The sequence below is a fragment of the Pelophylax lessonae genome, assembly GCF_965119305.1.
Source record: "Pelophylax lessonae genome assembly, chromosome: 3".
In the NCBI taxonomy this organism is placed as follows: domain Eukaryota; kingdom Metazoa; phylum Chordata; class Amphibia; order Anura; family Ranidae; genus Pelophylax; species Pelophylax lessonae.
The window spans coordinates 36464280-36481199 of record NC_138770.1 but is presented as its reverse complement, the minus strand read 5'-3'; the positions used below and the strand labels follow the sequence as shown (position 1 = coordinate 36481199).

Sequence of the window (16920 nt, the reverse complement as noted above, 5' to 3'; positions counted from 1 at the left end):
GAAACCTAGATTAACCCCTACAGGGGCAGAACATTTTCCCACTTACGGGGCCGGAACATTCTCTTCATTTTGGAGATAAATTCTAGTAATATGTTCCTCTAAACAAACAGCACTGATAATAAATAGACAAGACAATGACCATCATCCTGACCATACATGGCCTACAAAGGGCAATTATTACACTACACGGGCAGCAAATGGGTAATCATTACAATATGCAGCCAACACAATAATGGAGTGCAGGGGTCAGGAGTATGGAGTATAGAGCCCCTTACATTGCTGGTCAGGAGGAAGAAAACATTCCCCAGCCTGCCACGAAGAATATGTTCCATCATTGGTGTCAGAGGGAGGAAAATACTGAATGTTCTGAGGGAAGTAGAGGAACCGAGGGGATGTGAGGAAGACTTTAGGGGCCTCTGAAGGGGTAATGTAGCTGAAGGTCTCTGGGACCCTTGGGGGTAGTCAGGCTGCAGGACTCTGAGGCTACGTTCACATCTCATCTTGGCGTTGCTATTACAGGCGTTTTTGCAGGCGTTTTACAGGCGTTTTTTGTGCAGGCGTTTTTAAGTTGACTAGAGACCAATGGAAAATGCCTGTAATCTGCCCAAAAAGAAGCTCATGTACTTTTTTGAGCGTTGGGCGTTTTGCTCACGGCGTCAAAACGCTCAGATGTGAACAGGGGCCATTGAAATGAATAGGATTTGTCTGGTTGGTCATTTTGAGAGCTGATCCTAGAGCAGAAAAACGCCTACATGTGAACGGAGCCTTAGGGAATAGTGGACTGGAGGGCTCAGGGGACTCTGAAGGATAGAGGAGGGGGGGTCTCTGGGTCTGTGATGGCCCTCCCACTCCACCTGTACCTATTTTTTAGAGCTTACAGCACTGGCAATCCTAACCATCTTATTGTCTCAGTGGTCACGTGATTTGTTCTGGAATAAAAAGTAAGATGAAGAAGGGAATTAATTCAATCATCGGTGAGCACTTGTTCTTAGAGGAGTTCTATTTCCGCTGCAAATCAGTTCAGAAAGAAAAAAATATATGTCTGATCCGGCAGGCCAAGATGGTCCTGGGTCCTCCAAGATGTAACAAACACTAAACACTCCAGACTAAATGTGTTCCCATGGAGGAAGTAGTCCTTAAATGTACAGCAACCCTCCTATAATCCCCCCCCCCCCCACATCCTATTATTGTGTAACTGATACCATCCAAATAATTTTTTCATTTCCCAAAGTTATCCATCTTCAAGGAGACCTGTATAGTTTAAATGACAGCGCCAATGAGGATGGAGGAGGACTGGAGTCACATGACTGAGAAGATGCTAAACCTCACCCTGGAGATCATCTACCTGCTGACCGGAGAGGTAAGGAGGATTCTGGGAGGTCACATGGCATCACTCTTATCTCTATTAATAAAACACAGACCTGATCGGAGAGGTGAGGAGGATTCTGGGATTCTAATATGATATTCCTATTGGTTCCTCAATACAGAGATTTCCTCTTCTGAAGTCAGGTGATCATATGACCATCACAGTGCCTCCATGTGACTCCCTAAAACCCGAGAGACACAACATGCAGAAGATTCTAGAAGTCACCAAGAAGATGATGGAGCTGCTGACAGGAGAGGTGAGCGGTGCTGGGAATTCTGGGACATTATCCAGTAACAGACAAGGGATGTGTCTGGATGGTGACTGTATCATTGTGTGTGTCAGGTTCCTATAAGGTGTCAGGATGTCACTGTCTATTTCTCCATGGAGGAGTGGGAGTATTTAGAAGGACACAAGGATCTCTACAAGGACGTCATGATGGAGAATCAGCCGCCCCTCACATCACCGGGTAAGAGGAGACTTTATTGTAAAGGAGAGAGCAGTACGGAGGCTCCACCTAGATCCCCCATCATCTGATAAACACATAGAAACAATGTATTCAGTCAGTGTGTGTGTTTCCTACAGATGGATCCAGTAATGGGAACCCACCAGAGAGATGTCCCCGTCCTCTGTATTCCCGGGATTCCACACAGGAAGGTCACACCATCCCTCACCATCATCAGGTAGATGAGGAACAATCACTGATAGTATCATTAGGATCTGTACATTATCTGCATTGTTACCATTGATGTAATTTTTATTATATATTCAGAGTGGAAACCTGGGAGATTTTAAAGTTGAAGTTAAAGAAGAGATAAAAGAGGAGGATGATGAGGATGGGGTGATGGAGGAGTCAGAGTTTCTAAAAGAACACAAAGATCTGTACCAGGACACCATGGTGGAGTCATCCAGCTACAGAAACCCACCAGAGAGATGTCCCCATCCTCTGTATTCCCGGGATTCCACACAGGAAGGTCACACCATCCCTCCCCATCATCAGGTAGATGATTGACAATTATTGGTAGTTATGATTTATGCACAGGAGAGCTGCACGATTCTGGGTAAAATTAAATTCACAATTTTTTTGATCATAATTCTCTCACAATTCTTGATGTAACATCTTCTTTCACATTATACAAAAAAAATTAGGCTAACTTTACTGTTTTTTTTTATTTTATTCATTGAAGTGTATTTTTTCCCCAAAAATTGCGTTTGAAAGACAGCTGTGTAATTACAGTGTGACATAAAATATTTCAACGACCGCCATTTTATTTTCTAGAGTCTCTGCTAAATAAATGTTTGGGGGTTCTAAGTAATTTTCTAGCAAACATTTCTGATTTTAACTTGTAAGCAACAAGTGTCAGAAAAAGGCTTAGTCTTTAAGTGGTTAAACTGACCTCATTTACAGACTGAAGTTCATCCCTTTGATCTAAAAGAATGAAATTATACAATGTTTTTCTTTATCTCTCAGGCTTAGCAATGTTGTGATAAACTGTGCCCCCTGGTTTTTTTTTTAACAGCTCTCAGCTGTGAGCAGAGAACGGCTCTTCACTGAATCAGGGAAATGCCAGATTAAGATTATGAGGGGGGTTGAATCGAGATCGCAATTTTTTAATGATTAGCCGTGCAGCTCTAATACACAGCCTGTTTGTTACAATTAATGTTTTATTACATATTTCAGAGTGGAAACCTTGGGGATTATAATATTGTTGTAAAAAAAGAGTATAAAGAGGAGGATGAGGAGTATGGAGTGATGAGTGAGTTTTCGGAAAACCACAAAGATCTGTACCAGGACACCATGGTGGAGTCCTCCAGCTACAGAAACCCACCAGAGAGATGTCCCCGTCCTCTGTATTCCTGGCATTCCACACAGGAAGGTCACACCATCTCTCACCATCATCAGGTAGATGATTGCTAATTATTGGTAGTTCTGATTTATACACAGCATGTTTGTTACAATTAATATTTTATTATATATTCAGAGTGGAAACCTCAGGGGCTATAATATTGTTAAAAAAAAATATGAAGAGGAGGAGTATGGAGTGATGGAGGGGTTTTTAGAAGGACACAAGGATATGATGGAGCCACCTAATACTAGGAACCCACCAGAGAGATGTCCCCGTCGTCTGTATTCCCGGGATTCCACACAGGAAGGTCACACCATCCCTCACTGTTACAAGGTTGGTGGGACTGAGCATCTAGAATAGGGACTAAATGTGTGAATTCTTTTTGTTGATGTCACCGTATTAAAGCTTATGTCATACAGATGTTATTGTTATCTTTCTCTTGGTTTAGGGTGAACATCTGATAGATATAAAAGTCAATGTTAAAGCAGAAGAAGAGGAGAGGTATGTGAGGGATGATCAGCAGTCTGGAGAGGTGAATGGATTAATGGGGACATCAAAGATCAGCAAAGGTCTGTCAAGAACATTAAATAGACTACAAACTCCTGACCCCTGCACTGTTGTTCATTACATCATTCAGATACTAAATAGTCCTATCTGTTGTATCTTATACAATATGTTGTACATTACATAGTCCTGACTTCTTCTCTCCCCTCTACCCACTGCTATATATACACATAATATGTATTCTCTTTTCTTACACCCATTTTCTACCAGCTGGACATTTTATATCTGATGATTTGATTGGAGGACAGACTTTTACGTGTTCATAATAATATGATAAAATCCTCAAACTTTGAAACATTAAAAAGAAAGCGATAATGAGGGAGGAGTCAATAACCAATGATGATGGTCTTTAGGATCAGTCCAGTCTTTATCTTGGTTGTTCTCCCCCATCCTCACTCTCTGACCTCTGGTGGGGCTCAGCCCTGCTGTTATTCATGACTAAATCATGGACTAATAAGGAAGTTCAGTACTTCTTGTGTTGGGAAGATGGCAATAAATGATAGAGGGGGTGCAGACTATAATCGTCTCATAATTTTCATTCTTATAAAAGACAGTTCTCGTTGTTTCCTCACTCTCTGGACTATGGTCCAGAGGAACCATTTACTAGTTACATAGTTAGTGAGGTTGAAAAAAGACATCCGTCCATCAAGTTCAACCTATGATGTGTGTGTGTGTTTGCTGTTAACCGTACATTGTATACCCCTGTATGTTGTGGTCTTTAAGGTGCTCATCTAATAGTTTTTTGAAGCTATCAATGCTCCCTGCTGATACGACTGCTTGTGGAAGAGAATTCCACATCCTTACTGCTCTGACAGTGAAGAACCCTTTACGCACTTTAAGGTTAAACTGCTTTTCCTCTAGTTTTAGTGAGTGGCCACGTGTCTTATTGTATCTCCTTTCTCTGAATAGTTTGTTCCTTATGCTAGGGTCGCCAGTACAGTATTTGTACATTGATATCATATCCCCCCTTGAGTTACCTTGAGGGTGGAATTGTAAGATTTTTAGAGTCGAAGCTGCCTGATGTGGGCGGAGTCCTGGTTTAGGGGAACCAATCGGCTCATGTCTAGTAATAATCTTTTTACTTCTATTTTAGTACATGGACGGGAGATGAGGAAAACCTCAGAGCATTGTCTCACTTTGTCTCCAGACTGTAAAGTAGAAGATGAGGACACCACACAGTATAGTCCAGGAGAAAACCCGGCTACCTCAAATGTCCATCCGGCACCACACAGTGTAGATGGACCATCATATTCCTCTTATCCTGAGGAACCTCAGACTGTGAGGGACAGTGCCATCCTTTCAACAGATAAGAGGTTTTCCTGTACTGAGTGTGGGAAGTGTTTCCATTCTAAATCCAAACTTAATGTGCATAAAAGATCTCACACGGGGGAGAAGCCGTATTCCTGTCCTGAGTGTGGGAAATGTTTTTTACAGAAGTCTCATCTTTCCATACATCAGAGATATCATACGGGAGTGAAGCCTTATTCCTGTTCTGAGTGTGGGAAATGTTTTGTCCAAAAATCACATCTTTACACACATCAAAGGTCTCACACAGGGGAGAAGCCGTATTCCTGTCCTCAGTGTGGGATATGTTTTTCACAGAAGTCTAACCTTCAAAAACATCATAGATCACACACGGGAGAGAAGCCGTATTCCTGTCCTGAGTGCAGGAAATGTTTTTCACGAAATTCTCATCTTTCCAGACATCAGAGATCTCACACAGGGAGAAGCCACTTTCCTGTCCTGAGTGAGGGATTTGTTACTCACTGAAGTCATGTCTTCCTGTACATCAGGGATTCCACAAAACCCTGAAGGTGTACAGGTATACCCCACTTTACGTATCCTCACTTTATGTACACTCGCGAGTACGGAAACATTGGCGTCTATGGGAAATCTTGATCAGTTTGACATGCCACTGCTCCCTGTTTTTAACATTGGCGTCTATAGGAAATCTTGGTCAGCTTGACATGGCACTGCTCCCGGTTTTTACATTGACGTTTATGGAAAATCTTGGTCTGCTTGACATGGCACTGCTCCTGAACTATAAGTGACAGGGAAACCCAACTTTGGGAGCCCCGAGAGGGGACCAAGGGCTACAGCATATCCAATTTGGGTTGGCCAGCTTGCCTAGGTAATCACTCATGTTGTAGTCATTGGTCCCCTTAACATGCTCCCTAAATTTGGTGTCCCTGTCACTTATGGTTCAGGAGTAGTACCATGTCAATTTGACCAACGTTTCCCATAGAGCTAGTGTATTTACATATATTGAGTAGTGAAAAAAGGTATTTCTTCACTTTAAGTACATTTTTGTTTTACATACATGCTCTGGTCCCATTGTGTACTTAAAAGTGGGGTATGCCTGTATTAGTCCCCTGAGTGCGGGAAATGTCTTCTATTTAAATGTTGCTTGACATCACATCTCTCATGTGGGGAAGAAGCACACCCTGATATACACCTCAGATATACTCCATGGCTGATCATCATGTAAGAAACACTTCATAAGGAGATCAGAGATCACCAAAGACATGGATGAAGTGTTGTCCCGTGTTGGCCATTGATAGCAGTAGAAAAATAAAAATGGAGTCATTACCTTTCCTTGGCTGAGTACATTAAGTAGTTTAAGCTTTCATAAACACTTAGAGGCAGGGCCGCGAAAAAGGCAGTACAACCGGGCCTCTCATACTGGGCTCAGGCCCCATCAGCTTCACAGGGGGGCCCGGGCAACTCTACTGCTCATTTATGGACTACTGGTGCAGTAGTTTTATGAAAAGGTTTTTTTTTTTATTTAGTTTAAGGAACAAGGTTCAAATGGGAAAAAAAAAGGGTACGCAAGATTTGCCATAGTTTGAAAAAATCTACATAGATTGACATAAGTTCAAAATGGACAATGTTGAATAAATAATGTATTACAGAACGCAAATTTTTGTAACACACCAAGGTGTCACTTATACAGAAATGACACAATAGGCAGATAGATGGGTTAGTCATAAGGAATAAACAAGTATATAAACAAATGAAACACACAAAGCAGCCCATCAAAACTTAGAGGGCCAAGGATGGTTCACGAGAAGAGGAGTCATTAATGATCATGCCAATTTTACCAGGGTTTCCACTTTCGAAGAAGAAAAGGTAGTTTATAATTTCCGAGGGTCAGCAGGCGTTCATTAGTAAAGTAAGTTTTCACTATTTCAATGGTTTCTGAAGGGTTAAGTGCATTCAATTTTTTCCAGTGTCTGGTGATTGTGGTTGTATCGGCCGCCCCGATGGAAAGAGGGGTTCCGCCGCCAGAGATGTTCTCTTCCCCCTAGTGGGAGGGATGCTGTAGAGTAGAGCAGAAACCGCTCTTACTAGAGCTAGTTACATAGTTAGTGAGGTTGAAAAAAGACATCAGTCCATCCAGTTCAACCTATGATGTGTGTGTGTGTTTGCTTTTAACCGTACATTGTATACCCCTGTATGTTGTGGTCTTTAAGGTGCCCATCTAATAGTTTTTTGAAACTATCAATGCTCCCTGCTGATACGACTGCTTGTGGAAGAGAATTCCACATCCTTACCGCTCTTACAGTGAAGAACCCCTTACGCACTTTAAGGTTAAACCGCCTTTCCTCAAGTTTTAGTGAGTGGCCACGTGTCTTATTGTATCTCCTCTCTCTGAATAGTTTGTTCCTTATGCTCGGGTCGCCAGTACAGTATTTGTACATTGATATCATATCCCCCCTCAATCGTCTCTTCTCCAGAGAGAATAGGTTCAGTGCTTGTAGTCTTTCCTCATAGCTGATGTCCTCCATTCCCCTAATTATTTTTGTTGCCCTTCTCTGGACATTCTCCAGTTCCAGCACATCCTTCCTGAGGACCGGTGCCCAGAACTGGACAGCATACTCCAGATGTGGCCGGACCAGAGTCTTGTAGAGCGGGAGAATAATCTCTTTATTTCTGGAGTGAATCCCCTTTTTTATACAACCCAGTATTCTGTTGGCTTTGCTTGCGGCGGCTTGGCATTGCATGCCACTGCCAAGCCTGTTGTCTACCAGTACCCCCAAGTCCTTTTCCATCCTAGACTCACCCAGAGGTTCCCCCCCTAGTGAGTAGCTTGCTTTCTGGTTTCTGGCCCCCAAGTGCATTACTAGTGCTAGTGATTTAGCGATCCAAGCAGAAGAGAGATAGAGCTGGTATAGCCTTCTCCCACAAACAAGAGATGAGACTCTATGTTGAGGGTAAGCAAGAACTGTTTATTGAACCCACTCACACACATTATATACACTATCAGGTCAGGTGAGTCGGATTACATTAGCATATGCAGATAGATTTGTATACAGGAACAGAATAACCCTAAACTAATTATCTAGCCACCTGGCCAGAACAATGCGAGGAACAGGAATACTTAGCACAATACACATTTCATCTCAAAACACAGACAGTATTAGCATATTTAACAATGTGTGGATGACAAGTGGCTGAGCCGATGACATTAGCAGTCTGCCATGAGTCTGATGGTTCAGTTGTTTGTTCAGAAGATGAATAAAGTGAACATAAAATGAAATAAAAGGCAATGTCCCGAACTCATAGGAAAATGACACGAAGGGATTTACAATCCAGGGACAGGGTGATCCGTCACAGTGGTCCTTGCCGCATGAAGTAGGTGAGAAACTACTATATTGAATTGGTGCGGGAGATTGTCCATCCCTACATTTAAAGAGGAACTGCAGTCTGCTCACATAATTTGTAATAAAAACATCTTTGCCATTCTGAAGCTTCCCTCCAACCACTTTGCATATTATTTTATATATACTGCAATTCTGTACTTGCCAAATATGCTGCAGCCATGTTAACTGTGGGCAGCTGAAGCTGCTGCCTGTTCACTTCCTGGATTTAGACAGAAACCCCCACATACACATATATACAGACAGACATACTTAGACCACTGCTGGCCTGCACTTTTCTCCTCAAACGAATACACATGGATCTCTTCAGTCTCCTGTTATCTCCACCCTTATTCAGCCCCCTCCAGCTCTGCAGCTTTCTTTGGCTCTCCTATGACTCATCCCTCTTCCCCCTCTCCGGCCCCCTCCCCCCCCCCCCTTTCTGGCCACCTCTCACAAAAGAGAAAGCTGAGCATGATTTCATTATTCTAGGCTAATTACCAGACAAGAAAGAGGAAGTGGGCTGTATAAGGTATTTTACTGGCAGAAAGAAAATGTTTTACTATTCAAAAAACAAGGGCAGAAGATTTAATAGATGGAAAGAAGAAAAAATGACTAAAGAGCTACTTCAAGATTGCTCATCCTGGAGAGGGTTAAGTGAAACAACCGATAATTTCTAAAATAATTTGAATATTTTTTTTTCCAGAAACCACGTAGGTGTTTACAATACCTTAAGATATGAGGCAACGTGCCTACTGGGCCAAAGTTTCTCCAACAGAGTGGAGAATGTTTCGACTTAAATTTGGCCGGACAGTAAGGAGTGTGGTACCAACGCTGGGAGATTTTGCTAAACAGTTCCCAGTGGTCTATACAACTAGAGGCTTTATATATTGATAGAAAAGCTTGTTTCCCTATTCGAGAATTGTGTCTCCAAGTCGTCTTCCCATTGAAGTATGAGAGAATTTATGGTGAAGAATAATTTATCTTGTAAGATGTTGTAAAGGTAGGACATTTTCATAGGTAAAAGCATATCAGAGACCAAAATCCATATCAGAGATCAAAGTATTGTCAGGAGGCCAGTTAAACTCTGTGGGCAAGGTATGGAGAGGATGTGAAATTTGTCAGTATTGAAACAACTCCTTCAACTATAGGCCAAATTTGAGTGATAGTATGTCCCAGCTTTTAAGTATGGAAGCATCGTATAGATCTCAGATTGTCCTAATACCTTTTGCAGCCCATGATTTGACTATAAAGTGTGGAATAATTAATTCTACTGGGAAAAATAAAAAGGGCAACATAGAAATGTGAGAATGTTTCTGAGAAATGGTTAGCACCTTTCTCCAAGCTACAAGAGAAGATATAATAAAGGATGGGAGGGTTTTTAGCTCCCAGGGTTTCCAAGCATCAAGTAAAAGACAATGTAAAAGGTTTCCACCAAGGATTAAGGTTGATTCTAAGTCCACCCAGGGAGTGTCTAGAGTTGGGTGAAAGTGTTCTAAGTGGGTAGCTGGTTACCTTTGGGTCTGGTATGGATTTGGAAGGGAACCCCTTGCCAAAAATAAAAAAAAACAGCACGGGGTCCCCCAAAAATCCATACCAGACCTTTAACTGGGCATGCAGCCCAGCAGGTCAGAAAAGGGGTGGGGAAAGAGCGAGCACCCCCCCCCCCCGGACCATACCAGGCCACATGTCCTCAACACGGGGGGGTTGTGTGCTTTGGGGCAGCACCCTAAAGCACTTTGTCCCAATGTTAATAGGGATAAGGGCCTCATCCCCACAACCGTGGCCAGTGGTTGTGGGGGTCTGCGGGAGGGGGGCTTATCGGAATCTGGAAGCCCCCTTTAACAAGGAGGCCCCCAGATCCTGCCCCACCCATGTGAATGAGTATCCTACCCCTACCCATTCACCAAAAAAGTGTCAAAAAGTAATAAACACAAGAGAGTTTTTGACAAGTCCTTTATTAAAAAATAGTAACCCTCGCTGTAAATCCACTGACCCAAAAAGTGAAAAATGCTCCCACTGAATGCCTGCTCTGCCCTTTGACATTTCTTATATAGGTAAGGAGTGGGGTGGTGGCATCAGTCTGTGATGTCAGAAAGGGCAGGGCCACTGAGTGATGTAGCTAGGTGGCCCCCTGCCCCTTACTTATATAAGAAATGTTAGCACAGAGCAGTAATGCGGCGGGAGGCCTCCCAGGAGGCGAGAGTGTGATTGAGGCTGGATTTACATCAAAGGACACTGTTTTTTATTTTTTAATAAAGGATTTGTCAAAAACTGTCTCTTGTGTTTATTATTTTTTGGGGAATGGGTAGGGGCACTATGTACCCGATACTCATTCACATAAGGGGGCAGGATCTGGGGGTCCCCTTGTTAAAGAGGGCTTCCAGATTCTGATAAGCCCTCTCCTGCAGACCCCCACAACCACTGGCCACGGTTATGGGGATGAGGCCCTAGGGGGGGTGGGGAGAGGCAGAGGTGCTTTGGGGTGGGGGGGAGGCAGAGTCCTGTTCAGTGTAAAAGATGACAGGGGCTGCCTGGGGAGCCCACCCTGTCCCCATGCTAGCTTCTGGGCATAGTATAACATATCTCCAGGGGGGTTCTTTACCATCAGCTTTGGGCATTTTGGGAGGTTTACTCACATCATTCTGCTTCTCCCCACCATGAGGCTGCTGAGAAAAGGTGGCTGTGGCACAATGTTGAGGATCAAGCTGCCCGCGGTTCTCCTTCTACTTACAGGTCACCACGCCGCTTGCCCAGGTAGTCAGTGGTGCTATCAAAAAAGCAAGGGGATTTCCAGTCACTACTTACCAACCAGCCAGCAACCAACCAAATTAACCTGTCTAACAGTATGTGTTAAAAACAGGGGTTTAGTTGCATACATTTCCAAATACATGCGTAAGCTGCAGGCCACGGCAAGGCACCCTGATATCTGCAGACCCTAACTCTACCTTTAAAGAGTCTCCACTTTTTGCAGTCAGTGGTGCTAACTTGATCAAGGAAGGGTGTAGCTAGGATTGGGTGTCAAAGCCGGTCGAAATACAGTCTGGGAGCAGGATCTTTTCAGGATCAAGTGGGGAGCTCTGTGACAGACCTCTGCTCACATCCTGCTCGTGGCCACGCCCCCAATTATTATTTTTTTTTTTTTGGGAGCACCAAACATCAAACAGGTCAGCTGCCTGGATGAATTTCTGAAGAAAGTGTTAACGAAATTTGGTTTTAACTGTAGAGTCCACATGAAAGTCCATGATACAGTTGAAATCTCCTCCGATGATCAAAGAGCCTTCCTGGGTCAACTTTCTTGTGTATTTTCAGCAGAAGGAGAGCAGTGTGACTGTTGGGAGCATAGATATTGATAATAGTGTAGGGCTGGGAGTCCATTGAGCATACCAGTATAATAAATCAGCCAACTGAATCAAGGAGGGAGGTTATTAAGCTGAACGCCAAGGAGCTTCTGACAGTAATGGCCACTCCTGTCTTTTTAACTGGTGCGTTAGTGGCGAATATGGAAGGAAAGTGTTTGAGAATTTGGGAGGGGTGGAGGCCTGGAAGGGTGTAGACACAATAGATCACATTGCAGGGAGCTTGCTTCCTTCCACAGAGAAGATAATTTTGCTGGATGATATAATTCATGTACACTGAAGGAAGATATTTTGAAACCCATGACTAGAGGGTATATTGGTAGGCAGTAGTGGAACCATGGTAGAAAGGGCATCCTCTACTCAAGGAGGTATCTGTGTAAAGTGGACAGGAAATCTTCAGAACATAAAACCCAAGTAAGATTAGTACACTGCAAAGGGAATATAGTGAAGCAGAGAGGAACCTAAACAGTCCCAAGTGGGAAACTTGAACAAAACGCAGATGCCTAAAAAGGGAGGATCAACGATCCAGGTGCAGACTTATGTGCACATTGTTATACGAGGGGAAAGTGAGCTTTATTGACTATGCTCATAACTGGAGGAGATTAAGTAGGAGCATCAGCTGTATTAGCTGCCTGTCCCTCAAATGATTTTTTGTTCTTCTTTTTGTAAGAGACAAGCTTGCCATTCTGCAGGTATGAATGCAGAAGAGTTGTGAGAAGACAGAGTAGGACAATTCCAGAAGGATCCCTTGCTGCTGTAGGAAGTGGAGACCTTCTTCCAATACTATGGTGGTAGTACCACTGTAGGTATTTAAGAGTAGTGATCGACCGATATCTATTTTTAATTGCCGATACCGATATTTTGGCGATCGGATATCGGTATCGTTCGATATTTTTGTACATTTAAAATTTTGCAAAATAAACACAAATTTGGACACAGATCTGTTACTGAACATGTAAATCTTTATTTATTAACATTTTTAACATTAAGGGCTCGTTCTTCAAACCTTAACTGCATGAAAACTGATAGGAAGACTTCAATTGCAGGGACATTTACTTTCACATCATCTGATTGTGCATTAATGCATAATAAACTGCTGCAGTAGTGCACTCACTCACTGCATTAATTTAAAATCACTACTGCAGTGCAGCTACACAGTGGATTGGACTGGAGTCAGTGGACTACCGCTGAAGTAGAGCACTCACTGCAACTACTGCAGTCAGTGCAATACTGCTAGAAAAAAACTAGGCAACAGCTACACAGTGGATTGGACTGGAGTCAGTTGACTACCACTGCAATAATTTTAAATCACTAGTGCACTACTGCAGTCACTGATTTAAAATTATTGCAGCAGTGAGTGGCGCACTACTGCAGCAGTGGTCCACTGACATCTATCCACTGTCTAGCTTTTTTCTAGCAGTTTTGCACTGACTGCTGCGCAGCACAGAACCCTGTGGTGGGTGGCTGGGCGGCACCCTTTGGTGGGTGTGTGGCTGGCACCCTGTGGTGGGTGGCTGGCTGGCACCCTGTGGTGGGTGGCTTGCACCCTGTGGCGGGTGGCTGGCTGGCTGACACCCTTTGGTGGGTGGCTGGCTGACAACCTGTGGTGGGTGGCTGGCACTGTGACAGAACCATCTGACTTTGTATTATATTGTTGCTGCCTCCTTTCGTCTGTTTGTTCGGCTGTTCCACGGCCCGTACAGCCCCCCTTTGTTCCCCTATGTTTTAGCTGCTACGCTCCAAATTCCTTTAAAGAGGTTGTCACTATGTCTGCAAATTCAATGTGTATTAGCTGCAGATTGAGGGGGGGGATTGTTTCCAGCAGCCCCCTCCTAAAGAATGTCTACTGATTAACTCAGTGCTTTTGTCTAAAATAGGACAGTATGTTAATAGGGTCTGAGACTATTGATAAGCATGTTAATGAGCTCACCTGGCTGTAATTACACAGTCATTGTTCATGTGGTATTCTCAAAGTATATATAAGTGTGTGTTTCTTGCAATAAAAGAGAAGAGAGTTACTCTTGATCAAACCTCACTACAGAGCCTTGTCTCGTACTTGGGGGGGGGGGGGAATTATTGATGTGCTTCATGTATGGCGCATTGGAGTGGTCGATAGCTGTCCGGGTGTTCGGGAGTGGATTATCCTAGACGACTGTAACCCCTTTCATACTTTGGGGTGTCTTAACAATTGGTGGCAAGCGACGGGATGAGTCCCACCGCCCAGAACAGTTACCGATGCAGTATGAGGAGCTGAAACGGATTACCCTCAAAAAGTTATTGCAACGTAGAGGACGACCAGCAGGTAATTTAAAGAAACGAGAGATTATTGCTCAATTGTTGGAGATGGATGCAGCACAAGAAAGGGAGAGAGCTAATGTGACCGGCATCTTGGATTTAACACCCGAGGAAATACAATTTAACCGGGCAGTGCAAATAAGGCTGGAACATTTTGGCCCCAACCCTACAGCTGACATTGTGGAACGAGTGCAAGCAGCGGTAACAGCCCAACTGCAAGGAAGAGGAGCGGCAGCAGCGGATGTACCCCATAATAATGTGGGAAGAAAGAAGGTACCTTTTGCTGCGTTTAAAACTTTTGTGGAATCTGAGGAGGAGATTGATGGATTCTTGGCAGACTTTGAAAGGCAGTGTACCTTACACAGGGTGCCCACGGATGAATGGGTCACCATCCTCTCTGGGAAATTGTCCGGCCAGGCCAGTGATGCTTTTCGGGCCATCCCGGAGGAGGAAATTATAGATTACCAGGCCGTTAAAGATGCCCTGTTGGCCAGGTATGCAGTAACGCCATAAGTATACCGGCGGAGGTTCAGAGAGACCCCCAAGCAAGTGAGTGACTCCTATATGGAGTGGGCATGTAGAGTACACCGTGCAGCAACCCACTGGATGGCAGGATGCCAAGCTGTATCTGGGGAGGAGATCTTACAAGTGTTTTTGTTGGAACATTGCTTCAACAAGTTACCTGCCGGGGTCAGAGAATGGGTCTGGGACCGTAAACCCTCCACTTTCCTGGAAGCCACTCGATTGGCAGATGAATATACTGACGCTTGTAAGCTAGATGATAATGTGCCCAAAGCCCCTGCCAGGGTGGAGTACCGACAAGCAACACCCACCAGTACTACTATTTACCAGGCTCCAGCACACCGCACCCCGGCTTTGCCTGCAACCAACAGCTATGCCCAGCCACCCCGTTTTAACTCCAGGGATTATTTGCAACCCATCCGGTGCTTTGGATGCAAACAGCTTGGGCACAAAAGGCCGGAGTGCCCGTTGAACACAGCCAACCATGCACAGTCATGGAGACGGCCAGCCGGCGGAAATCCACGCAATTCCCCGCCTGCTGCTCACTGCATTGAGCAGGAGGAATGTTGGGGCGTCCTCCATGAAGCAGACCCGGTCCAAGCCGCTCATCAAGACAACAGGCAGCAGCACCGGCAGATGGTTAAGCTGAACGGAAGCGAAGTCAGCGGGTTACGAGACACTGGTGCCACTATGACTTTGCTGCAGAAAGATTTGGTGTCTGAACATCAACACACCGGAGACGCTGTGGCTGTGAGGGTAGCAGGGGGTGCTGTTTTTCGCCTACCTGTTGCCCGAGTACACTTGGATTGGGGAGTGGGGGCTAGACATGTTAATGTGGGGGTTATGAAAGACTTGCCTGCGGATGTTCTTCTTGGGAATGACTTGGCCCCCCTTGTTTCTGCATATGCTCCCATGGGCCCCAATGAAGTTAATGCTGTGACCACTCGTGCCCAGACCCGCGCTGCCGGAACCGACCCACCTGCTACTGAGACCCAGGTAAGACCTTGTTCCCCGACGATTCCCTCAGATCAGGCCCCTTTGAGTTGGGATACCCCAGAAGAGTTTGGGAGGGAAACCCGGGCATATCCAACCCTACAGAAGTATAGAGCTAAGGCAGATGCTAGAGAGGAAGGACCAGATGGGGAGCGGTATGAGTGGGTGGGGGATAGGTTATACAGGATCCCTAAACCGTCCCAGAAAAGTTTGGCCCCTTCTCCGAATCGACAACTGGTGGTACCTGCTAAGTACCGTCAGGAGATTCTGCGAATTGGGCATGATGTACCGTTAGCTGGACATCTAGGGTCCCGCCGCACAGCCCATAGAATTACGCAGAATTTCTTTTGGCCCAGTTTTAATCAGGCTGTGCGGGTATATTGTAATACGTGTGACACTTGTCAACGGGTAGGGAAGCGGTGGGACCACCCAAAAGCTAGGCTTATGTCTATGCCCATCATTGGGGAGCCCTTTGCCCGCATAGCCGTTGACATAGTGGGTCCACTGGCCAGGGCTAGCCCATCCGGTAAGAAATATATTCTTACCGTGGTGGACTACGCCACACGCTATCCAGAGGCAGTAGCGCTGTCTAATATAGAGGCAGAGACGGTTGCTGATGCCCTGGTTAAGGTTTTCACTAGAGTGGGGTTCCCTAAGGAGATTCTCTCCGATCAGGGGACCCAGTTTACCGCTGTGCTTACCCAGCAGCTGTGGAAGGTGTGTGGCATCAAACCGCTACTTAGCTCACCTTATCACCCACAGACTAACGGTCTCTGCGAGCGCTTTAACGGCACCCTCAAGCAAATGCTGAGGACCTTTACTGACGCTTGCAGGGACTGGGAGAGGTTCCTGCCCCATCTGTTGTTTGCGTACAGAGAGGTGCCCCAGGAATCTACTGGGTTCTCTCCTTTTGAGTTACTCTATGGGAGAAGGGTCCGTGGACCTCTTGATCTCATCCGAGGACACTGGGAGGGAGAGACAGAGCAGGAGGGGACCCCCATAGTGCCGTATGTTCTGGAACTCCGGGACCGCATGAAGAGTCTGTCTCTGATGGTAAGGTAGAGCCTCCAGGCGGCCCAGGGGAGACAGATCGGGGTGCCCGGCAGCGAGTCTTCCAGGTTGGGCAGAAAGTGCTAGTGCTCAAGCCTGTGAAGACAGATAAGATGCAATCAGCTTGGCAGGGACCGTATAAAGTGTTAGCTCAGATGTGTGATACTACCTATGTCATAGCCAGCTGTGCAGATGAAAGGATTCAGCGATCCTTTCATGTAAACATGCTCAAGGAGTATAAGGAGAGACCAGAGGATGTCGCTGCAGTATGCGCTCCTGCTGCAGAC

At 45.1% G+C, this 16920-nt stretch overlaps 1 protein-coding gene across 1 annotated transcript in view; it reads left to right on the top strand.

Annotated features, from left to right (window-relative positions):
- Positions 1-16920, top strand: part of LOC309550702 (uncharacterized protein) — a 975511-nt gene that overhangs the window by 25807 nt on the left and 932784 nt on the right. The window contains exon 3 of the mRNA XM_082251036.1: positions 3346-3543. Within this exon, the coding sequence (XP_082107162.1) occupies positions 3346-3543 (198 nt within the window). The remainder of the gene's footprint in view (positions 1-3345; positions 3544-16920) is intronic.